This window comes from Cervus elaphus, chromosome 27 (genome assembly GCF_910594005.1).
Source record: "Cervus elaphus chromosome 27, mCerEla1.1, whole genome shotgun sequence".
In the NCBI taxonomy this organism is placed as follows: Eukaryota; Metazoa; Chordata; class Mammalia; order Artiodactyla; family Cervidae; genus Cervus; species Cervus elaphus.
The window spans coordinates 5,663,247-5,687,277 of NC_057841.1; the positions used below are offsets into that span (position 1 = coordinate 5,663,247).

At 43.9% G+C, this 24,031-nt stretch overlaps 1 protein-coding gene and 1 long non-coding RNA gene across 7 annotated transcripts; one reads left to right on the plus strand and one right to left on the minus strand.

The window, feature by feature from the left end:
• The first annotated feature begins 259 nt into the window (after positions 1–259).
• On the plus strand, positions 260–3,564 carry LOC122684980. The gene is made up of 3 exons (XR_006338206.1): positions 260–394; positions 3,210–3,404; positions 3,503–3,564. It is a non-coding gene; the product is annotated as an uncharacterized LOC122684980 (long non-coding RNA).
• On the minus strand, positions 783–24,027 carry LOC122684975 (probable 2-ketogluconate reductase). Of its 6 annotated transcripts, none has more exons than XM_043889569.1 (7): positions 23,772–24,027; positions 10,856–10,971; positions 9,532–9,916; positions 8,468–8,639; positions 7,073–7,251; positions 5,635–5,731; positions 783–997 (listed from the first exon to the last, which is right to left on the minus strand). In XM_043889569.1, exons 3-7 carry the CDS (start codon positions 9,911–9,913, stop codon positions 841–843), a joined length of 987 nt encoding a protein of 328 aa, XP_043745504.1. In that variant the 5' UTR covers positions 9,914–9,916; positions 10,856–10,971; positions 23,772–24,027; the 3' UTR covers positions 783–840. The 6 variants fall into 6 exon arrangements, with proteins under 6 accessions (XP_043745504.1, XP_043745501.1, XP_043745505.1 ...); XM_043889566.1 differs by lacking the exon at positions 23,772–24,027 and adding an exon at positions 13,371–13,674; XM_043889570.1 differs by lacking the exon at positions 23,772–24,027 and adding an exon at positions 13,617–13,632.
• Positions 24,028–24,031: the final 4 nt, after the last annotated feature.

Below are 24,031 nucleotides of genomic sequence, written 5' to 3' on the forward strand. Positions count from 1 at the left end.
TGCACACGCACGGAGCTAACAGAGACGGGGGCGTTGCAACTCCCTTGCTACAGAACATCAAATGAGGAGCAGGGAAGTAAGGTCCGTCTTCACTCGGTGGTTTAAATGAAAAGCCGGCGGCCTGGAGCAGAGCTCCTGCTGCTGGCACAACTAGGAAGGATCAAGTTCCTTCCTCTCTATGCTACTAATTCGTTTGCTCACTTCCTTTGACACCTGCTCGTCAGTCTATGTGGAGGAGAAAAACAGCTTCCAAACTGCTGCAGAAAGGAGGCATCCTCACCCCAGACGCCTCTTCAAGGTCACCCCTGGTAATTCCGCACTAGGCACTCTCTCCCCGCTCCTTTGCTCCCGCTCAGACAGACCTCCTGGCACTGCTTGGTCTTCTCCCCTACTAGTAAGTAAACCCTTGAGTGGGGACTTGGCACATCGAAGGTGCCCAATTATCCTTTTTTTGAATGACTGAAATAGTGATCAGACTGTCAGGGAGGACTATGTAATCCAATCAATTTACCAGAATTTATCGCAGCACAACTCACTGGGAAACCTATAGACCGAGTGCAGGCTTTTGCACTGTGCACAAGTAATTCCCTGTGCTCAGTTTTATCACGAATGGTAACACAACTTCCCTCTTACAGCTGCCTTGAGGATGAGGTGAGCATGTGAGAAAAGCATTTAGCAAACTTTCAACAGGTGATTAAGTATTATGACTAGTCCTTAAGTTTTTCATCTAAGTAGTATTAATGCAATCTATATAATGGACTCAAACATAGAGTATACAAAAGTGTTTCTTTCCCATTTAATCTGCTGTTTCCATCCCACTGAATGCTTAACTCACATAAATCATTTAAGCAGCACTTCGTTAGGAATAGGAAGGCCACTGAAAGAAGCCAGGATGCTTTCAACCAAATTTTCCATTATCTGTCGTCTTGCTTGATGAGTTGCACTTCCAATGTGAGGTGTCAGAATGATGTTCTTCAACTCCAATAAAGGATGATCTCTGAAATACAGATTAATGGAGGAAAACAGAGTCATTTGGTTTCTTTAACTTCATATTCTGGTTTCACATCCCCACTGAGATGGGGAAGGCTGTGGGAGGCCTCATGATGTACTGAGATGATACCTAGATGTACGCTAGATGATCACTGCTCATTTAACCCTGGTTTGGGTGACCCAACATTACTGGATGTAAAATAACATATCCTAACTGCACCCAGGCCATTAGCTCACAATTGCAGAACATTCATGATGGGTTAAATGACAGTGACCCGCAAGATAAGAAAGGGCCTTGGGGTGCTGATTCAGGCATGATGGGTCAAGATGAATGCACCTTTAATGGGAATGGCATTCAGAGGGAAAAGATTTCTTAACTAGGATTAGCAGGTTAGAGGGAGCTCTCTTCCAGGAAGAAGGCACAGAATGGGAGACAGCCTGGAAAGATAAGGTTTTAGTGAAGTTGGTCAGGCAGACTCAAGCATAATGATGGATAATATTATAACTCAGGATTGGAAAAGTGCTGTCACCTGGCCCAACAGAGCCTCTTTATTTTAATACAGACAGAGGCCAAAGTAGCCACATGGCAGTGATTCCTCCCCGCCCAATAGCTACTGAGGCTCAAGGGGCACACCCTTGGGAATCCTAAGGACCCCCAAACCTGTGGAAGTTCTCAAGAGCACCTGTAATTTATGCCAATGCAGTGCAACCACCCTCACCTCCAGGACTGATTGAAGTAAGACGTATTGTGTGGTACAGTTACCAGGGATAGGACTATTCTGAAAAACACTTGTGTTCCCCTCTATGAAGCAGGTGGGCCCTACTATATAACAGCACACAATGGAAAACAGTCTAGGTACGAGGGTATGAGACAGGGTGATGCTTTGTCCCAGCGGACTTGGAACCCAACACCTGCCCATAAGAATATCTGAATGTACAGGCAAGAGACATTTGTGTTGTGAGAAGGCATAGCAAATACCTCTGCAATTGTTATTGACTTATGTAATTAAACTGCACTGTACCATAAATGTATAGCAATATGCTGTAACACTGGCACTGTTGGCAAGATTTAACTACCTCATGAAAGTAAGTCAGATGATAATACTGACATTGATGATCAATGGGAAATGACTGGCCTGAGGAATTACTGGATTTCGCTAAATATCACCTAACTTTATATACTAAATAGTGCTACATGAGTTCATCATAACATACAAATAGTGGTAGATGAAGAGGTTGAGGGCAACAAGTAATCAAAAAATAAAAAAATACAATGGGTTAGTTGTTTCTTTAAATCTTATCCCTGCCCCACAGTGACTCCTTCAAATGTCACGCATAGTCTAACAGCAATACTATTGCTGAACCTGCATATATAAACACTGTAATAAATGTAGATACTCCAATAAATATCATTTTGCTGTGAGACAGCCTAGGCCAAGGGCCTTGCAGTCCATGGGGTCGCAGAGTCAGACACAACTGAGTAACTGAACTGAAGGGCCACAGGGGTGGCCTATGTAATAAAGAATTAACTCAGCAGGCAGGTTTGGAGTTCTTGAATTCTGCACATTCCAAAGACAAGTCTGGCCTTTGACTGGCTCTGGAAGATAACCCATGAGCCCTTCAGATATACTGCCTGGTAAGAGTATCTGATCCTTGGGGTCTTGGACAAAGCCAGAGAGTTGTTGCCAGTGGTTTAATTTGTGGTGAATGCCTGTTTTTGTTTGCCTAGAGCTCTTGGCCAGTCTCTATCAGTTTGACCTCTGTAGGGGCTGGAGACTAAGAAGTAAGTGTCAGACAAGTGGGTACTCCATGCCGACATGACTGAGTCCAGATACAACACTCAGTGAGCTTCCCTGGATGGAAATAATGTATGTTGTCATGCATCACTGCTGGAGGTATAGGCACTGTCCACACAACTCTGCTTGGAGGACAAGCCTGGGTCTCCTGGACTCCACTCTAGAAGTTTTCTGCCTTTGCTGATTTTAAACTTATGTCTTTTCACTGTAATAAACTGTAACTGTGAGTATAAAAGCTTTTCTGCGTTCTGCACGTCTTTCCAGACAATCATTAAAACTGAAGGTAGTCTTGGGGACCCCTGGCACTACTGGCAAATGAAACTTTTTAAAATAATTTGTAGTAAATCCTTTTGTAAAGTAAAAAATACTTATGTAGTATGACTAAATAACCCAAGATTTCCTACTTTTTATTTTTTTTCACAGTGAGCGGCATCAAAATGTCTCCCTGAAAAAGATGAAAACTCAAACGTATCTGATAAATACCTTGGCAAAAGAGCTTTAACAAAAATGATTTCACGTGGGACACTGGGAGTACATCACCTATTAGGATAAACTAAGCTTTGGGATACAACACTGGTATTTGCCCCGTGACTTGTAAGGAAAAGCTCTTTTTAGCAGGTTAGTCAACAGGGGTGATCGCATGACTTCTGTTTTGAGTAAGTTGGCAACTGTCTAAAATATTCATCCTTCTTTATTTAAATTATTTTTTGTTCTAGATTAGTGGCTCTCTTCTAAAGAGCCTCTTGATGAAAGTGAAAGAGGAGAGTGAAAAAGTTGGCTTAAAGCTCAACATTCAAAAAACTAAGCTCATGACATCCAGTCCCATCCCTTCATGGCAAACAGGTGGGGAAACAATGGAAACAGTGACAGACTATTTTCTTGGGCTCCAAAATCACTGCAGATGGTGACTGAAGCCATGAAATTAAAAGACACTTGCTCCTTGAAAGAAAAGCTATGACTAACCTAGACAGCATATTAAAAAGCAGAGACATTATGTTGCTGACAAAGGTCCATCTAGTCCAAGCTATGGTTTTTCCAGTAGTCGTGTATGGATGTGAGAGCTGGACCATAAAGAAAGCTAAGTGCCAAAGAATTAATGCTTTTGAACTATGGTGTTGGAGAAGACTCTTGAGAGTCCTTTGGACTGCAAGGAGATTGAACCAGTCAATCCTAAAGGAACACAGTCCTGAATATTCATTGGAAGGACTGATGATGAAGCTGAAACTCCAATCCTTTGGCCACCTGAGGTGAAGAACTGACTCATTGGAAAAGACCCTGATGCTGGGAAAGACTGAAGGGGATGATAGAGGAAGAGATGGTTGGATGGCATCACCAACTCAATGTTTGAGTAAGCTCAAGGAGCTGGTGGTGGACAGGGAAGCTTGGTGTGCTGCAGTCCATGGGGGTTGCAGAGAGTCGGACATGACTGAGGGACTGAACTGAGTGGCTTGCTTACTTGACCTTTATACTCTTAAAAATTGAGAACCCCAAAGAACATGTGTTTATGAGGATTATGTCTATCAACATTTATTGTATTAGAAATTAAAACTGAAAACAATGTAATACAGTCATACACTTCATTAACTGTCTGGGTGATGATGTCATCACACATTCTGAGGAAACCCTGCTGTGCTCTTGTAAGAAAACATGAGAGGAAATGAACAACTGCTTATGCATCAGGAAAACAGTTATGCTGTGGAAACTTCTGTTTCTTTCTAGATAGGACGCTGTCTGATTCATGTTGTTTTTTTTTTTGCTTTTCCTATTTTTTATTTTTTTAATATAAATTTATTTCAATTGGAGGCTATGATTCATGAATTATTAAATGAAGCCAATTAGACCTTTAAAAAGAAAAATAGTTTTGACTTCATAGACCCCTTAAAATGGTCTCCAGACCACATTTTGAGAAACTGTTCTCAATAAATTATTGTTTTTCTCAGATATGCCTAATTTCTACGGCCAATCTTGATAAACTTAGATATCAAATTTGGTCAAAACATTCATCTGACAGTAATTTGCTTACTGGATGGAAATCAAAGTTAGGAATAGCTGGTTTAACAGATGACAGCATCAAGATTCAAAATAAATAAGAGAATTAAAACGCCAATCTCACTAGGCTGGATCACACGGTCAACACACAAGCAAATGAAATTAAATGCAAATAAATGTAAAATTTCACGCATAAACTTTAAAAAAAAACTTGAGAGAATAGCAATTTCAACTTTAGCTGACTAAAAAACTTAATGAGTTAAGGTGCAACGAGGCTATGAGGAAACATGCTGCTAACACAACCTCTGTGTAACTTCTCTGCAGTGGTCAGGCCACAACATGAATACTATGCGCAGTCCTCAGCAGAGTATTTTCAAAGGACTGGAAGGCAATAATAAGGACAATGTGTCTGGAAATGACATCATTTAGGCTACAAGTGAAGGATATGAAGATATTTAGCCTAAAAAAAAAAAAAAGACTATGGTGAAATGTGGTGGTTATCTGAAGGTTTGTAAAGAGAAGAATCATCAAAGTTAGTCTCTGATGCTCCAGGGGGCAAACCAGGGTCAATGGGTAAAGGGAGGACTATTTGGCTCAACCGGAGAAAGACTATTCTGTGCGTTCTCCATCCATGGGGTCTGAGGCCCCAGTGCCCTGAGGGCCCTGTCTGTGGAGGTGCTAAAGCAGAGGTCTGACCCGCTGCAGAAATGGACAGGTCACCAGGGGCATGCTCCAAGGCCAAGACCCTATGTGACTGCAACATGCGGTTCAATGTGGCTGCAGAAGTCAAAAGCAGCAGCTGTCTGAGGCCTCTCCCAACCGGAGGGAGAGAACTGTAGGTCCTGTCCGGCTTCCTTACCTGGGCAGGGGCTCTGGGTACGTCACATCCAGCGCTGCCGCCTTAATGAGCCCGGTCTGAAGGGCTTCCACCAGGGCGTCTTGATCAACTAGCAGACCTGGGTGGACGAGACCCCTCCTCTGTAGGCCCAAGTTAGGCAGTGCTCTCTGGTCACACTGAAACACATCTTGATCTTGTCAGAGGTTTGACAAAAAGCACGTGAACTTCATTCTGCCAATCTATTCTCAGACACTGAGAGCCTGCCATGTGCCAGGCAGTGCACTAAGCCCTTCACAGATGCTTCTCACTGACTCTGCTTACCCAGCAGAAGACAATACTCATTTTACAGGTGACATACTCAGCTGAAGTCACATACTTCTAACACATCCACCCAGATCTGAGCCCAGGTCTGTCTGGCCCTGAGCCTGGGCCCTGCCACTTCACCATACCACTTCCCAACCACCAGAGGATTCCAGGAAACAGCCCCCAGATAATAGTTTTATATACAGGCCAAAAAACCAAGCAGCCACAAACATGAACCATAACTGCATTTCAAATGTGAAATAGCAGGGCCTGCTTGAACAGTGCTGAGGAGGCCCTTTCCCTCAAGCAGAGAAGTCCCCCTTCCCACTGGTGGGCTGAGCTGCCCCATGGTCAAGACACAGCACCCAGCCTGTGAGTGCTAGCTCCAAGCCCTTCCTAGGGTGTTTGCTTTTCTAGAATCTTTGTCTCCAACCTCTGACATCACCAAAAGTACAAAATGCACTGGTCCTTCCTGCTTGTCAACAGGGTATAAATTTTCAAAACCTTCAAGCACACTAGCTTGGCCCTGTGGGATTTCACGGCAAGCACTGTTCTCTGGGTTTTACGGATGAGAGATCCAGGTAGCTGCTGGTAGTGCCAGGTCTCACATGTCCTCTGGCCCCCAACCCCAAAGGCAAGTCACCAGCAGGTGTGATGCCAGCACCGATCCTCACACGTGCTCAGGTCCCCAGCATTGAGGAGCCAGTTTTCTCCTTTACAAATGCTCCAGAAAACTTAGTTACAACACAGGACCTATGGCTTCCTGTACACAGACACACAAAGCTCTACACTAATGTCAAATAACCAGACTTAAGTGAGGCTCAGAAAATTCATCCCTGTAACTTTCGCTTGATAACATGTGGACAGTCAAATTGTGATGGCCCTACCCAAGGAGATGCCCACACTGAGATATGAAACTCCCACAGAGGTTCAGCATTCTCATTCTTTATGTTACTAATTTGAGGCTCAAAATGATGTGAAGATAAAAATCAGAAATATTTGTAAATATAAAGTATAATCCCTTTAACACACCATCCACAAGTCTAGCGGATTTTTAAGACCATTCAGGGAAAAGGTTGACTGGAAATGAGAGAGTGGCCAGGGCTGGGGGTCCTCCTGCACAGCCCTCCAGCCCACATACAGCTGGAGCGGGTACCTCTGCCGATGTTGACAAGGATGGCGGTGGGCTTCATTAATCTCAGCTCCCGCTTCCCGATCAGGCCCTGGGTCTGTGGCGTCAAGCTCACAGCCAACATCACAAAGTCCGACCGCTGAAGCAGGTCATCCAGCCTCTCACAGTAAATGGCCCCAACAGCTTCCTCCTCCTCCAATTTTCTATGAAGGGAACAAGGGAGAAGACCATGTTCTCTGCTTAGAAATTCATCCGTTTGCCCCAGGAGGGAGTTTCTGAGAGGGCTGCAGAGTCCCTCAGTATGCTCAGTATGTCCCCCATGGGGCCAGACCCCATGTGGGTTCAGAGGTGGCTGGACCCAGAGCTCAGGGCTTACCCATGGAAACCTGCATCTCTGGGTGCTCTGAGCCCTGTGTCTGTGGCATTTCACACCAGACTGCAAGCCTCTTGTGGACAGGAGCTTCCTCTCACTCAGCTCTGAGCCCCCAGAGGCTGGTACAGCCGATGGTGTCAGACATGCTTTCAGTGACATGAGACACTGCTGGATATAGGCAAACACGTCAGAAACTCCAGAAAATAAACAACAAAATGGGAGAGGGTCGGGAGTGCCATGTGTTCAACAGAGAGCAAGGCCCCAAGGTTCTGGTGCAGGCAGCTTGTGTGCTGTTTTGGGTTCAATCCTAGCTTCTGCTCTGCCCACCCCAGGCAGCTGATTACTCAACAGAAACGCCAAGCTCCAGGAGGGCTCAGCGGCCTTGGTAGCCACTCCTGCCCTACAAATATGCAATACAAAACTGTATGGATTCTTTCTACACATCTTGGCCAGGGGACCGCCTGGAGGAAAGGAACGGCCAGCACACCCAGCCACTATGAAGGCCCTGCTCGTATCACATGCCTGTCCCCGAAGAGCCCTGGCCTCTGCATCAGAGTGGAATGCAGGTGAGAAAAGCCAGGGCGTAGGCAGGAGGCATCAGTGAAGTGAGGGCAAACAGGCAGGTCTGAGACAGAATCAAAAGACTGGGCGCTGGGCCAAATGCTGCTCATGGAGTATGAGGAAGACGGTTTCAGACCGAACGCTGCTGGGGGAAGCCCTGTGCCCTTGTGTCATGTGTATTAAATGTGGGCAGCATCTCCCATGGTCAGAAAGAATCCGCTTACAAATTTAAAAAGCACATAATTGTAGGTGAGCCAATCTCTTTTCTCTGGTGAAATTTCTTCCATGAAGAGAAGCTTACCTGCCACATTTTTAGGGAATCATAAAAATGCTACAATCCATTCTTTGATCATCAACCCTGCTTTCTGGAGACAGAATAAGGGAATCAAATAAAAAGTGAAGAAATAATATATCAAAGCCATACTGAAGGCAGTGATGATGTAAGTTCTGCTCAGTTAATTTCAAGTCTATTTTCTGAATTTTACCTGTGTTTCCTATTGTGATAGACAATCTTCATTTCAAATGCTCTGGCCCTTTGAGCAATCTTATAGCCAATGCTGCCCATGCCGATAATTCCCAGAGTGGCCCCTGTCACTTCTTGACCCATATAGTCTGTAGGAAAGTTCTCTGTATGTGGTGAAACAGCCAACTGATGACCTAAAATAAACAAGGTGCAGAGTGGGCAGTGTGGACAGCACCATACACAGAATCCCCACAACCCTCACGGGACCTCCTGACAGAGATGAGGTTGAAGGAAGCCCGAGATGGACCCTGCGCACTCAGGCATGTCTATCTAACAGCAAAATGTTTCTGCAGGAAGGATGGATGGGACAGCAGTTTCCTCATCACAAACCCAAGCCTCCTGGCATGATGCTTTAAACGAGCAACTTCTTTCACATTAAGGGAAGATTTGTGGTTAAAATTTGTTGGTTCTGGTGTGTGTGTCTGTATGTTTTTTACTACATGTACGTGTATGTGACTGCATGTGTTTCTATATGGTTTATGTGCATATGCAAGTGCGTATGTGTGTGTGAGTGTGCACGTGTGAACCAGCAATCAGAAGAGAACCAGCCTGGTTTTTGCCTCCTCTCCTCAAGCCCCTTCACCCCAGAGCTCCACCAGGATGACAGCCAAGTGCTGAACGGCTGCACTGTCCTTCCCAGGACACTCCCAGTGATGTCCAGTGTGTGGAGAGGTGGGGTCTCACCTACTCATGTGTGGGCCTTCATGGAGGGTAGCAGGCTGACTGGCCAATGGATCACCCCGGGGTGTTTCCATAGTGGTGCTGAAATTACCTCACATGTATGGGTACCCCCATGGCACAGTGAGTAGAATGTGGTGGAGGAAAAGACAGTGCTCAGACAGACCATGTGGACTGCATGTGTGCAGGGGCTGAGACCGGCCCTGGCCAGGCTGTAGCAACCAAGACTGGCTCCCACCCCAGGGCCACAGAGTCCTGGACGCAGTGTGAAGAGACCAGGGCTTTATCAGGTGTGATATTAAACATCCGTCATCTAATCTGGAAAACCAGCATCTCCTGGCTGTTTACCTTCCACAACTCTCCGAGCTGCGGCAAGCAGCAAGGCCATCCCCAGGTCTGCCGTGGGGCTGGAGACAGCATGTGGTGTGTTGGCCACCTTCACGCCAAAGCTGGCCACGAGCCCTAGGTCCAGATGGTCCAACCCTGCCCCTGCACTGGCCACGATCTTCAAGGAGGGCAGGCTGCACAGGAGCTCCTGGCTGACGGCCGGCCTTCCGCCCCAGATGTATACAGCTTGGATCTTGGGACCCAGCTGTGCTTTATTTTCCAAAAAGTCTTGCATGGTAATGAGATTAAAGTGTCTCTTCAGGTCTTCAACATGATCTTCACATATGCCATGTGGTCCTTCAAGATCAGACACCAGAACTCCAGGTAGGTCCTGATCACCCATGGCCTACAGAAAGATAGATGCAATTTCTGCTGTCAGAGAGTTTTCAAGAGAGCAACCTGTATACTCTTCTACTATTCTTTAGATTTCCTGAACTATAAGACTGGAATTATTTCCTGGATGAATTCCTGTAAAGTCTGAACCACAACAGACCGGGACTCTGAAGGTACCAACACCCCATCAGGCCCACGTTCCTCCTATTGGACGTGGGTCTTTATTTCTGCCCTTTGGCCATAGCAGCTGCAGTAACTAACTGATTTTTTTTTTTACTGTGAAAGTAAAAGATATTTGTTATTGTCTGTCAAACAAATTAAATAATGTCTTATGTTCCTTGTTCCTAATTTAAACTAAGATTTTTTTTTTTAAAGATTTTATAGCTTTCTTCCGAAAAGAAAACCAGCTGCTTTGAAGAGTTGAGGCTAATGAGTGCATTTTATCTTTGGGTCACAAACTTGGCTAAAAATGTTTAAAATGTGTTCAAAGTTCAGAGAACAATTGGCTAAAAAAAAACTTGTGTTACTTCTTGGACTTTGAGTAAAAGATTAAAAGAGCTTCATTAAGGATAAGACTTTAGTTTTACAGAGAGCAGGCTCAATTCCTGCCTGCTTCAAGTTGGTTATGGAACAATAACACACATCCATCATGCCATTACTATCAGTGGGTATACATAGTGAAGATCCAAGACCATCCACATGACTCATGGCCTCTCCAAAGGAGAAGAGATGAGAGTCGAAGTGGGGAGGGATGGCCATAGCAGAGGGTGGGAGCGTTGGGCAGATTCAGGAGCTCACGCTGTCCCTGGGCTCTGCCCCTTGTTCCGTAACTCCTTTCACCAGCATCAGCCTCTGACCATCTCCACTCACAGCCAGGAGTCTAGCCAAGGAGCATGAGACAGGAAGTGGGATCCCTATTAACTGCTTTCCTAGAAGGGAGCACGGGTCCTACCTGCTGCTGACCCTGGTGCTCAGAGGGGCGGGCAGGGTTGAAAGATGGAACTTTGGCTCCAGCACCGATCTGCGGCTGATCAAAGGTCTCCCAGGCTTCCTGGGTTCTTGGTGAAACTGACATGATATCAACAGGTGTGTTACAGCTGTGCCCTGAGATCACATCTCATTCTCCTCCCCCAGTTTCTGCACAGAGAGAAGTAAGTGGACTTGCCTCTAGCAGGCGTCCTTGGATGCCCAGTATTGACACGATGGTTGGTTAGGACATTCTGACAACAAAGGAACTCACCACAAAGGTGTATTGTTAGATACCCACATTTTGTCCATGTCAAAAGATAAACCCATGGGTGAAATTTGGAAAAATAAAAAATTTTACAGCTTTGTTTTTAGTTAAGAGAGTGATAGTTCAGACATGTATATTTTCTAACTGCTATGTGCATGCTCCTTGCACTGTTTAATTTGAACTGCTAACACAGATTTAAAAGTAGTTATTTTCTCCTTGCAAAATGATTGCTCAATTAAAAAATAAAAGACTTTGTGTTAACTTTGCTGAAATTGCCTCCCACAGACCCGAGGCTCTAAACTCAGGATTTTCTTCTTTTAAAGCCTCTTTAAAATTGAGACCCAGAAAGAAAAATAAAGTAGAATGAACTTCCAACCTCTTCTTCCAAGAAGTTAAGACCGACATGTGCATGGCACTCATGAGGGAGGTGCAGAGGAAGGCATGTAGATCCCTGACCAGTGACCGTGGCTGCCCAGCTGGACTCTGAGCCCAGAGCAGGACCGGGCAGGGAGCACCAGGTGACGCAAGAAAGGAGAGTGACTTCAGTTCACAGAGGGGCAAGGGCGGGGCCAGGCAAGGGGGAGGGGGGTAAGAGAGAGCTTTCTAACTTAAAAGCAAAAATGAAAATAAAAACCAACTGCAACCAAAAAAATATTTTTAGTTTTGGGAACAGAGAGAAAGAAACAAAGATAGGGTGAGGCAGGAAGGAGGACAAAAAAGCAGGACCACAGGCGCTGGTTCAGGCCACTCTGCCTGACTGTGATTCTCCCTGAAACTTGCTCTCCTCCAAAGCAGAGTGAGGGGAACACACAGCCTTGCATCGTGGCCCAGATAATGAAAGAGAGCATTCTGATCCTGCAGGACCGAGGGGCAAGCCTTCAGTGAAGGGGGTTACTAATGTTCAAATCTGAAGAACAATTTAGACATCTACCTAAGTGTCTAGAAACAAACTTACACCAAAGAGAGAGACTGAATTCATATAGCACAGTAAAATTTTTTAAAAATTTCTTAAAACTCTATTTCCTCACAAAGCTTCCTCACAGTATTTGAGAGATGAGTCCAATACCCTCCCATCATCCCCACATCCCCAACATGCCAAGACTTGCTTCAAACTGGCTCCCAATGACTTGTATCTTCTCTCCCTACCACTCTGTCCTCTGATCCTCTCTCTCGTCCCTTGCAAAGCCTATCCTCACCTTGAAGGAGGAAATAGACAGAGCTGGACTCCATCTTAGGCCAGGCTGCAAACATTAGGCTACACTCATGGTCACCCTCCCAATGGACTCTGAACTTAGTGCCCGGTGTCTATAGAAATGGCATACCAGTGGAAAACCAGATCCCCTCGAATAAAAGAGCCTCAGGACTTGTACTTGGATTCTCCATCGCCTAAAAGAATATGCTAATTATCTCTGTAATAGAACAAAGTCATAAATTCCATTATGTTTATAATGTCTACTGTTTAACTATCTAGGCTTCTGACACATGACTCGTGGGTTAACTTTGATCGTATCTCTCTTTACCTCGTCCAGACTAGTTTCAAGGAATTTGGGGAAGTGGGTTTGATCAAGTACACTTAGGGTATACAAGGTTTTCACAAAAATTGGTCGGGGTCCTTGGTTAAGAGGAGACTCTGCCTTGGGCCCACCGGTGTAATAAACTGCACTCCACTATCTGCATTGTCCTTCTGAGTGAGTTTGTCCTTCTGAGTTCCAGGTTCCTGGAACCCATGGCTACAACAATCTCACCTATGGAGCAGCTCTCTGCCCTCTCCATGGGGATAAAATCACAATTGTTTGTTCTCTGTCCTCTACAGATCCCTGATTCTGCTCCAAAGAGGCTCAGAAAAACAGACTGGGGGAAAAAAAAAAAAACAACTCTGTAACTAAGAGTAGGTGATGCCATGTTTAGTCCCTCTGCTTTTTTTAATCATCCTTATGCTGATTTTTGGATTTGCTGCAAATGATCTATTCATGCATGACTAGATAAAGGGACCTGAAGATTAAGATATACCAAAAGACATATCCTTGAGGGTGTGTTTGCCATTTCAGACTTAATGAATAAGAAATGGTTTGTCAGGGCCTGCTAAATATGAGAGAAAAGAAAGGCAAGATTAAAAAATTAAAATTTGACTAATGTAGGAAATAAACTGTAAAATCTGATGTGGGTACATGAAGCTTTATTCATTTAAAGCTTAATCTGCCACTGCCTAGAGTTTAGGAAAAAAAGTACATACCTGTCCAAAATGACCTTGAGAATCTCTGAAGCCATCTTAAGTCTTCTCTGGAACAAGGGAGGTATAAATAACAACACTGGAGTTTCCTTATTAAATTCTTCAGGATTGTGCCCTGGGGGCCCAGAAGGGTCTTAGGATGCTAATGCTGCCCATCTGCCCCAGGTGAAGTCCAAGGTCAGTCATGTCTACACGGCAGAGCTCGATCCAGTCTCCCCCCAAATTGCAACATTCTAGGGGTACATTTACCTTTTAAAAAGACTCCAAGGGACGCTCCAGCCAACCTAACCTCCCAGCCAAGACCTGGACAGCGAAGGCTCAGGTCAAAGAGCGCAGTGCCCAGCCCCTCCCCGCCCCGCCCCTCCCCGCCCCAGCCTCGCCCCTCCCCGCCCCAGCCTCGCCCCCAAGCCCGCAACCAGCTGGCCTTCTCTGCCAGCCCCGCCCCATCCAACTAGGCCGCGCCGCACTTCCAGCATTAGGTCCCTGAGGCTGAGAACTTTTGGCACAAGGAGAAGCCGCCTGAAGGGCAAATGGCGCCTAGAGGGACGGCTTTGGTGGAGCCTCCCGCAGGAGCAGGGTCTAGATGGTAGAGTGTGGGGCCTGTCCAGCGCGCAAGGTTGCAGGCCGGTCTCAGCGTGAGAAGTGTGAAAATCAACACGCGGAAACCTCACTTCAGATAGAGTTGGGAGGCCAGAAGGGATAGTTCTGGGCCCCACCCTCCCTTGATTGGAGACCCAGCAAGAAGAAGGGCGCAACCTAACTGCCTACAAGGAAGGAAACCTTCCTCCCAGTCTGGAAGCAACCCAGCCAATGGGAAGCTACTACACTTCCAACTCCAGGTTCCCTCCAATGGACAAGAAGCCATGCCCAGCTCCTCCTTTGTTGTTGTCACTCAGTCCTGTCTGACTCTGCAACCCCACAGTCGCAGGCTGCACGGTCCTTCACCATCTCCCAGGGTTTGCTCAAACTCATGTCCATTGAGTCGGTGATGCCATCCAACCATCTCATCCTCTGTCCTCCCCTTCTCCTCCAGCCTTCAATCTTTCCCAGCAAAAGGGTCTTTTCCAATGAGTCTGCTCTTCCCATCAGGTGGTCAAAGTATAGGAGCTTCAGCATCAGTCCTTCCAATGAATATTCAGGGTTGATTTCCTTTAGAATTGATTTCCTTTAGGATTTGATCTCCTTGCAGTCCAAGGGACTCTCAAGAGTCTTCTCCAACACCAGGGTTCAAAAGCATCAATTCTTCAGTGCTCAGCCTTCTTTATGGTCTTAACTCACATCCATACATGACTACTGGAAAAAACATATCTTTGACTACAGAGACCTTTGTCAGCAAAGTAATGTCTCTGCTTTTTAATAACGCTGCCTAGGTTTATCATAGCTTTTCTTCCAAGGAGCAAGTGTCCTTTAATTTCATGGTTGCAGTCACTGTCCGCAGTGATTTTGGACCTCAAGGAAATAAAGTCTGTCATAGTTTCCATTGTTTCCCCATCTATCTGCCATGAAGTGACAGGACTGAATGCCATGATCTTAGTTTCTTGAATGTTCCGAGTATTAAGCCAGCTTCTTCACTCTCCCTTCTCCTCTATAAAAGAGATTCTTCTCCTTTGTTCTCTGGACTTGTCTTTCTTTTGCCATTGATTGCCTGTTTTAAATCACAGTTTTTGCTATTCCTGAATAAACCCATTTTGCAAGTCAATGCTTTCTCAAGAGCCTTTTTATGACCTTGAGATAGAATAGTAAAACACTACGTTCTCTTTCAGTCTCCACTCTACTCTATTCTACTAAACTCTACTCTCCTCTTTCAGTTCCAGACAGTTCTAAGAAGTTTCCTACCTTAGCTGTTATTTATTCTTGTTATTAGTCTAGTGTACATTTATCTTCAATTTGGGGCCTCTGCTGAAATCTGAGAGAAAGTCTCACTTTAACATTGTCTTACATTTGATTTAAAACATTTCTTCTTTTAAAAATGCAAATCCTTCTAGAAGAGTAATAAGGCTCTTCAATAATTTTTTATTAATAACAATTAGTTCTGTCAAATTGCCTTCAACTCAAGCCAGTTGCTCCACAGGAATGAGGGCTCTGTTTGGCCATGTGTATCCTTTCCCAATTAGGAGACATAGGAACATCTTCTCCCACTGAATATCTGTCTTGCCCTTACTTGAGAATTCCAGGTTGTGTTTTTTAATGCTTATGTTTAGTCATTTTTAAAATGAAGAATTTGGTTTCTAAAGATAAAATTAATTCAAGACGTCTGATTAACTCAGAGATGATTTAGCCTATTTATTCCCATCTTCTTAATGATCAGATACTTTTAGAGGAAATGAAAGGAGAAATGGAGAGCTTTGGTCAAATAATCGATTTTTCTTGGCTGGACTAGTGACTTTTCAACTCATTCCATGAGGCCCCTATACCAAAATCAGACAAAGATACTTCAAGAAAACTACAGACCAATATCCTTTGTGAGTTATAGACACAAAACCTTCAATAAAATACTAGCAAACCAAATTCAGCAACATATTTTGAAAAACTACTTAGACCAAATATGATTTAGCTTCTCTGGTGGCTCAGAAGGTAAAGAATCTGCCTGTAATGCAGGAGACCTGGGTTCAATCCCTGGGTCGAGAAGATCCCCTGGAGAAGGAAATGGCAACCCACTCCAGTATTTTTGCCTAGGAAATCCCATGGACAGAGGAGCCTGGCCGGCTATAGTACATGGGTCACAAAGAGTTGGACACGACTGAGTTGTTGTTCAGTCACCCTGTCATGTCTGACTCCTCATGACCCCTTGGACTGCAGATGCCAGGCCTCCCTGTCCCTCAACATCTCCCAGAGTTTGCCCAAGTTGATGTTCACTGCACTGGTGATGCCATCCAGCAATCTCATTCTCTACGCCCTCTTCTTCTGCCCTCAATCTTTCCCAGCATCAGGGACTTTTCCAATGAGTTGTCTGTTCACATCAGGTGACCAAAATACTAGAGCTTCAGCTTCAGCATCAGTCCTTCCAGTGAATATTCCGGGTTTATCTCCCTTAAGATTGCCTGGTTTGATCTCCATGCTGTCCAAGGGACTTTCAGGAATCTTCTCAAGCACCATAATTCAAAAGCATCAATTCTTTGGTGTTCTGCTTTCTTTACAGTCCAGGTCTCACAACCATATGTGACCAAGGGAAGACCATAGCCTTGACTATATGGGTCTTTGCCAGCAGAGTAATGTCTCTGCTCTTCAACATACTGTCTAGCTTTGTCATTGCTTTCCTGCCAAGAAGCAATTGTCTTCTGTTTTCATGGCTGCAGTCACCATCCACAGTGATTTTGGAGCCCAAGAAGAGGAAATCTGTCACTACCTCCACCTTTTCCCCCTCTATTTCCCATGCAGTAATGGGGCCAGATGCCATGATCTTTGTTTTAACTAAGCCAGCTTTTCTAGTCTAGCTTAGTTTAGCTTCTTTTTTAGTTTTTTTAGTCTTAAGCCGGCTCTTTCACTCTCCTCCTTCACCGTCATCAAGAAGCTCTTTGCTTTCTGCCATTAGAGTGGTATCATCTGCATATCTGAGGTTGTTGATGTTTCTCCTGCCTATCTTGATTCCAGCTTGTAACTGATCCAGCCCAGGCATTTCTGATGGTAAGCTCAGCATATAGGTTAAACAATCCTATAGACAGAGGAGCCTGGCGGGCTACGGTACATGGGGTTGCAAAGAGTCAGACATGACTGAGAGACTAATACTAGTACTTACATAAGATTTATCCTAGGAATGCAAGGTTGGTTTCAGTTCAGTTGCTCAGTTGCATCTGACTCTTTGTGACCCCAAGGACTGCAGCACACCAGGCTTCCCTGTCCATCACCAACTCCCGGAGCTTGCTCAAACTCATGTCCATTGAGTCAGTGATGCCATCCAACCTTCTCATCCTCTATCGTCCCATTCTCCTCCAGCCCTCAATCTTTCCCAGCATTACGGTCTTTTCCAATGAGTCAGTTCTTCACATCAGATGGCCAAAGTATTGGAGTTTCAGCTTCAACATCAGTCCTTCCAATGAATACTCAGGACTGATTTCCTTTAGGATGGACTGGTTGGATCTCCTTGCAGTCCAATGGACTCTCAAGAGTCTCCCCCAACACCACAGTTAAAAAGCATCAATTCTTTGGCACTCAACTTTCTTTATAGTCCAACTCTCACATCCATACATGACTACTGGAAAAACCATAGCTTTGACTAGTTGGACCTTTGTCAGCAAAGTAATGTCTCTGCTTTTTAATATGCTGTCTAGGTCTATCATAGCTTTTCTTCCAAGGAGCAAGAGTCTTTTAATTTCATGGCTGCAGTCACCACCTGCAGTGATATTGGAGTCAAAAAAAATAAAGTCACTGTTTTCATTGTTTACCCATCTATTTGCCATGGAGTGATGGGACAAGATGCCATGATCTTACTTTTCTGAATGTTGAGTTTTTAGCCAACTTTTTCAGTCTCTTCTTTCACTTTTTCAAGAGGCTCTTTAGTTCTTCTTCACTTTCTGCCATAAGAGTGGTGTCATCTGCATATCTGAGGTATTGATATTTCTCCCAGCAATCTTGATTCCAGCTTGTGGTTCATCCAGCCCAGCATTGCGCATGACGTAGTCTGCATATAAGTTAAATAAGCAGGGTGACAATATAGAGCCTTGACGTACTCCTTTCCTGATTTGAAACCAGGCTGTTGTTTCATGTCCAGTTCTAACTGTTGCTTCTTAACCTGCATACAGATTTCTCAGGAGGCAGGTAAGACTGGTTTAACATACAAAAATCAGTGTAGTACACCATATTAACAGAATAAAGTACAAAACTCATATGATCATCTCAACAGAAAAAGCATTTGGCAAAACCAAACAACATTTCATGATTAAAACAAACAGGGCCAGTGGTTAAGAATTTGCCTTGCAATGCAAGGCACACCAGTTAGAGCCCTGCTCTGGGAAGATACCACCTGCCACAGGGCAACAGGGCCCATGTGCTACAACTACTGAAGCCTGCGAATCCTAGAGTCCATGCTCCACAACAAGAGAAGCCATAACAACTAGAAGCCTATGCACCGCAATGACAGAAAGCCTGTGCATGGCAACAATGATACAATGCAGCCAAAATAAATAAATATTTAGAAATAAACAACCATTCAATAAAGTAGGAATAGAAACGAGTTTCCTTAACCTCATAAAGGGCATCTGTGAAAAACCCACAGCAAACATAATATTGAATAGTGAAAGTCTGAATGCTTATCCGCTAGGATAAGGAACAAGACAAAATGTCTGCTCCTGCCACTTCTATTTAACACTGTACTGGATGTTTTAGCCAGGGCAGTTAGACAAGGAAGAAATAAAAAGCATCGAGATTGGCAGGGAAAAAATAAACTGTGCCTATTTGTGGATGACATGATCTTATATGCAGAATATCTCAAGGAATCCACTAAAAAAACCATTCAAAATAATAAATGATTCATCAAGGTTGCAGAGTATAAGTGTTAAATCACTTCAGACATCTCTGACTCTTTGCAACCCTATGGACTGTAGCCCACCAAGCTTCTCTGTCCATGGGATTCTCCAGACAAGAATACTGGAGTGGGTTGCCATGCCCTCCTCCAGGGGATTTTCCTGACCCAGTGATCAAATCTGCATCTCTTATGTCTCCTGTGTTGGTAGGCAGGTACTTTACCACAAACACCACCTAGGAAGCCCGAAGAGTACAAGATCACTATACGAAAATCAACTGTATTTTGTAATGTATAGAAATATCAAATCACTATGTTGTGCACCAGGAACCAACATAGTGTTGTAGGTCAATTATGCTTCAAAAAACAAACAAAAAATTCATAGAAAAAGAGATTTGTGCTTACTAGAGGTGGGGGGTTGAGGGAAGGAGAATTATAAGAAGGTGGTCAAAAGGTACAAATTTCCTGTTTTAAGTAAGAGGGCTGAGCTTTGCTGAGCACCAAAGAATTGATGCTTTTGAACTGTGGTGTTGGAGGAGACTCTTGAGAGTCCCTTGGACTGCAAGGAGATCAAATCCTAAAGGAAACCAACCCTGAATATTCATTGGAAGGACTGATGCTGAAGCTCCTATACTTTGACCACTTGATGGGAAGAGCAGACTCACTGGAAAAGACCCTTTTGCTGGGAAACATTGAAGGCTGGAGGAGAAGGGGAGGACAGAGGATGAGACGTCTGGATGGCATCACCAACTCAACAGATTTGAGTTTGAGTAAACTCTGGGAGTTGGTGATGGACAGGGAGGCCTGGCATGCTGCAGTCCATGGGGTTGCAAAGAGTCAGACAAAACTGAGTGACTGAACTGAACTGAAGTAAGTGGGACTTCCCTGGTGGCTCAGTGGTAAAGAATCCACCTGCCAATGCCGGAGACACAAGTTCGTTCCCTGGTCCAGGAAGATCAGTCATGCCTGGGACAACGAAGCCCATGTGCCACAACTACTGAGCCTGTGTTCTGGATTCCTGGAGCTGTGACTACTGAAGCCCAAATGCTCTAGAGCCTGTGCTCTGCAACAGGAGAAGCTGCTGCAATGCTAAACCCACACACCACACAACTAGAGTGGCCCCTGCTTGCCACAACTAAAGAAAAGCCTATGCAGCAACAAAGATCCAGCACAGCCAAATAAATAAATAAAATTACATTTAAAAAAAGGTAAAAAAGTACTACAGATGTACATGATTAATATAATAAACACAGCTATAAATTATATATGAAGGTTGTTAAGAATGTAAGTACTAAGAGGTCTCATCAGGGGAAAATATTTTTTCTTTCTTTTTTTTAAAATCTATATAAGATAATGGATGCTCACTAACCTTACTGTGATAATCATTTCATGATGTACACAAGTCAAATCATTATGCTGTACACTTTAAACTTATACAATGCTGTATGTCAGTTACAGCTCACTAAAACTGGAATAACAAATAAAACCAAATGAGAAAATCTATTTCTATACATTGATTATGAATAACCTGAAAATATTTAAAATAACAATTCCATTTAAATAGCATCAAAAGGAATAAAACATTTAGGAACAAAATTAATAAAGAGTGCAAGACATGAATTGTGGTAACTATAAAAATCATAGAAATTAAAGAAGGCCTAAATAAATGGAAAGATATCCCATATTCATAGTTTGGAAGACTTAATACTGTTCATATGGCAATATTCCCTAAATTGGTGTACACATTCAACAAAATTCCTATCAACACCCCGGTGTGTGTGTGTGTGTGTGTGTGTGTGTGTGTGTGTGCACACGCACGCAAAATCCTGGGTGTGTGTGTGTGTGTTTGCAGAAATTGACAAACTAATCCTAAAGATTATATGGAAATGCAAGGGACCCAGAGTGGCCAAGCCAGTCTTAACAAGGAACAGAATAGAAGGACTAACACTTCCTGATTTCACAGCTTATCACAAAGCTATGCTAATCAAGACAGTGTGGTACGACATAAGGCTAGACATACACATCATTGGAACAGACTTGAGACTACAGAAATAAATCCTTATATTTAAAATCAATTGATTTTCAACAAGAGTGTCAAGGCAACTTGATGGTGAAAAAAAGAAATCTTTCCAATAGATGGTTCTGTGACGCCTGGATATCCGCATACAAAAGAACGGAGTTGTCAATCCCTGGTTGGTGAACTAAGATCCCACAAGCCACATGGAATGGCAAAAACAAAACAAAAAATCAAAAGAATGGACTTGGACTCCTACCTAACACCATACACAAAAACTTATTCAAAATGATCACAAACCTAAAAGGAAGAGTTAAAACTGTAAAACTTTTGGAGAAAGAGGAGTAAATATTCCTGGTCTTGAGTTAGGCAATGGTTTCTTAGATATGACACTCAAAGTACAAGCAACAGAGTGAAAAAAAGATACAATGGATTTCTTCAAAATTTAAGTTTTATGCTGCAAACAATACTAATAAAAAAGTGAAAATTTAATCCACAAAATGGGAGGTAATATTTTCATATATCTGATGAGAGATTTCTATCCAGAATGTATAAAGAACTTCTGTAACTCAATAATAAAAAGACAATTAATCCATTTTTAGTGACAAAAGGAGATAAACAGACATTTCTCCAAATGGCCGACAAGTATATTAACAGATGCTCTATATCACTAACCATTAGGGAAAGTTGTGATGTAATAAAACATCACAACTAGCAGGGTATCATTCCAAAAAAACAGCAACAAAAACAAACAAATAAGAAGAGTAGACAAAGACATGGAGAAATCCAATACCATCATGTTGCTGTTGGAAATGTAAAACGGTATAGCTGCATCTGAAAACAGTTGGCAATTTCACAAAACATTATATGTAATTATAATATGATTCAGCTACTCCACCTGTATATAACCAAGAAAAATGAAGACTTAAATCCATACAAAAACTTGTACACAAGTGTTCATAGCAGCATTACTCATAACAGCCAAAAAGTGTAAACAACTCTAATGGCAATTAATTGATGGATAGATAAAATGCAGTATATCTAAACAATAAACAACAAAAAGGAACTAAGTACAGTTGATCCTTCAGTGATGACCCTCTGTGAAGTCAAAAATCCTTGCATAACTATATAGTTGGCCCCTTATATCCCTAGTTCCCCAGATTTACCCAACTGCAGACCATGTAGTACACATAGTACATGTGTAAGTTCAAATCTGTGTTTGTTCAAGGGTCAACTGTGCTGATGTCTGCTATTATGTTTATACAATGTGGGTGAACCTTGAGAACATTATGCTAAGAGAAGGAAGTAAAAAAACTACATATTTATGTTTCTATTTACACTAAATGTCTAGGATAGGTTAGTAGTTGGTGGTGGTGTAGTCGCTAAATCACGCCTGACTCTTGTGACCCCACAGACTGTAGTCCGCCAGGTTCCTCTGTCCGTGGGATTCTCCAGGCAACAATACTGGAGTGGGCTCTCATGTGCTTCAGGGGATCTTCCTGACTCAGGGATCGAATCCCTGTATCCTGCATGGCAGACAAATTCTTTACCAACTGAGCCACCATGAAAGACTACATATTTATGTTTCCATTTACACAAAACATCTAGGATAGGTTGCCTGCATGCATGCTACGTCGCTTCAGTCATGTCTGACTCTGTGCAACCCTACTGCAGCCTGCAGCCTGCCAGGCTCCTCTGTCCATGGGATTCTCCAGGCAAGAATACTGGAATGGGTTGTCATGCCCTCCTCCAGGGGATCTTCCCCACCAAGGGATGAAACCTAATCTTCTGCATTGGTAAGCTGGTTCTTTACCACTAGAACCACCTGGGAAGGCCCTGCTACTGCTGCTGCTGCTAATTTCGCATCAGTTGTTTCCAACTCTGTGCAACCCCATAGACGGCAGCCCACCAGGCTCCCCGTCCCTGGGATTCTCCAGGCAAGAATACTGGAGTGAGTTGCCATTTCCTTCTCCAATGCATGAAAGTGAAAAGTGAAAGTGAAGTCACTCAGTCATGTCCGACTCTTTGGGAAGGCCCTAGGATAGATTCGGAGAAGGCAATGGCACCCACTCCAGTATTCTTGCCTGGAAAATCCCATGGACAGAGGAGCCTGGTAGGCTGCAGTCCATGGGGTCAGGAAGAGTCAGACATGACTGAGTGACTTCACTTTCACTTTTCACTTTTATGCACTGAAGAAGGAAATGGCAACACACCTCAGTGTTCTCGCCTGGAGAATCCCAGGGATGGGGTCGCACAGAGTCGGACACGACTGAAGTGACTTAGCAGTAGCAGCAGGATAGATTAAAAGTTGCCAAAAGCCAAAGGGATGAGAAGGATGTGGGACTAACTGCTGTGTGTGCTCTTAGTCTCTCAGAAATGTTCAACTCTTTGAGACCCCACAGACTGCAGGCCACCAGGCTCCTCTGTCCATGGGGATCCTCCAGGCAAGAATACTGGAGTGAACTGCCATGCCCAGCCGTAATTGGGTCGCAGAGTTCCATAACTCTGTGAAAAACCATCTTATTTAAAATGCGCGCATCACTTGATGGTAGTAGTATAACATAGTGAAAGTCGCTCATTCGTGTCCGACTCTTTGCGACCCATGTATAGTCCATGGAATTCTCTCGGCTATCATACTGGACTGGGTAGCCTTTCCCTTCTCCAGGGGATCTTTCCCAACCCAGGGCTCCCTCATTGCAGGCGGATTCTTTACTAGCTGAGCCACAAATGGTATGTAAATAATATCTCAACAAAGCTTTTTAACAAAGTAAGTATCTGGAGTGTTGCACAATGTTGCACAATGATGTGAACATACTAAATGCCACTGAACTATATAGCTAAAATGGTAACTTTTATATTATTTAAATTTTACAACAAAAAATGTTTAGAAACACTAATTTCAGTAAGTTATTTGGGTGCACTTGCGTCTTACCAGTACTCTTCTGTTAAAGAACCACTTTTCACAAGTAAAGCAACTGTGCTTGCGTCTGGAAAGCAGAGCCTCCAAAATGATTAATTAGGGGGGCTTTGTGTGGGAGTGAACGGCGACGAGCCTGTCCTCAGAGAGGTTATTCTCTTCGTTCACTCCCGGTTCCCGGTCGCATCGCGGAAGCTCGGACGCCGACTCACTGGAGACGCAGTAGGTCTGAAGCAGCCGCCGCCACCTTCAGCCCCAAGTCCCTCAGAGTGGAG

Coding starts and splice junctions, on each gene's coding strand:
- LOC122684975 (XM_043889569.1), bottom strand. CDS start 9,913: ATGGGTGATCAGGACCTACCTGGAGTTCTGGTGTCTGATCTTGAAGGA. Junction 7,252..8,467: donor TATCACAATAGGAAACACAG/GTAAAATTCAGA, acceptor TTCCCTTCATAG/AAAATTGGAGGAGGAGGAAG. Junction 998..5,634: donor TACCCAGAGCCCCTGCCCAG/GTAAGGAAGCCG, acceptor TCTGTATTTCAG/AGATCATCCTTTATTGGAGT.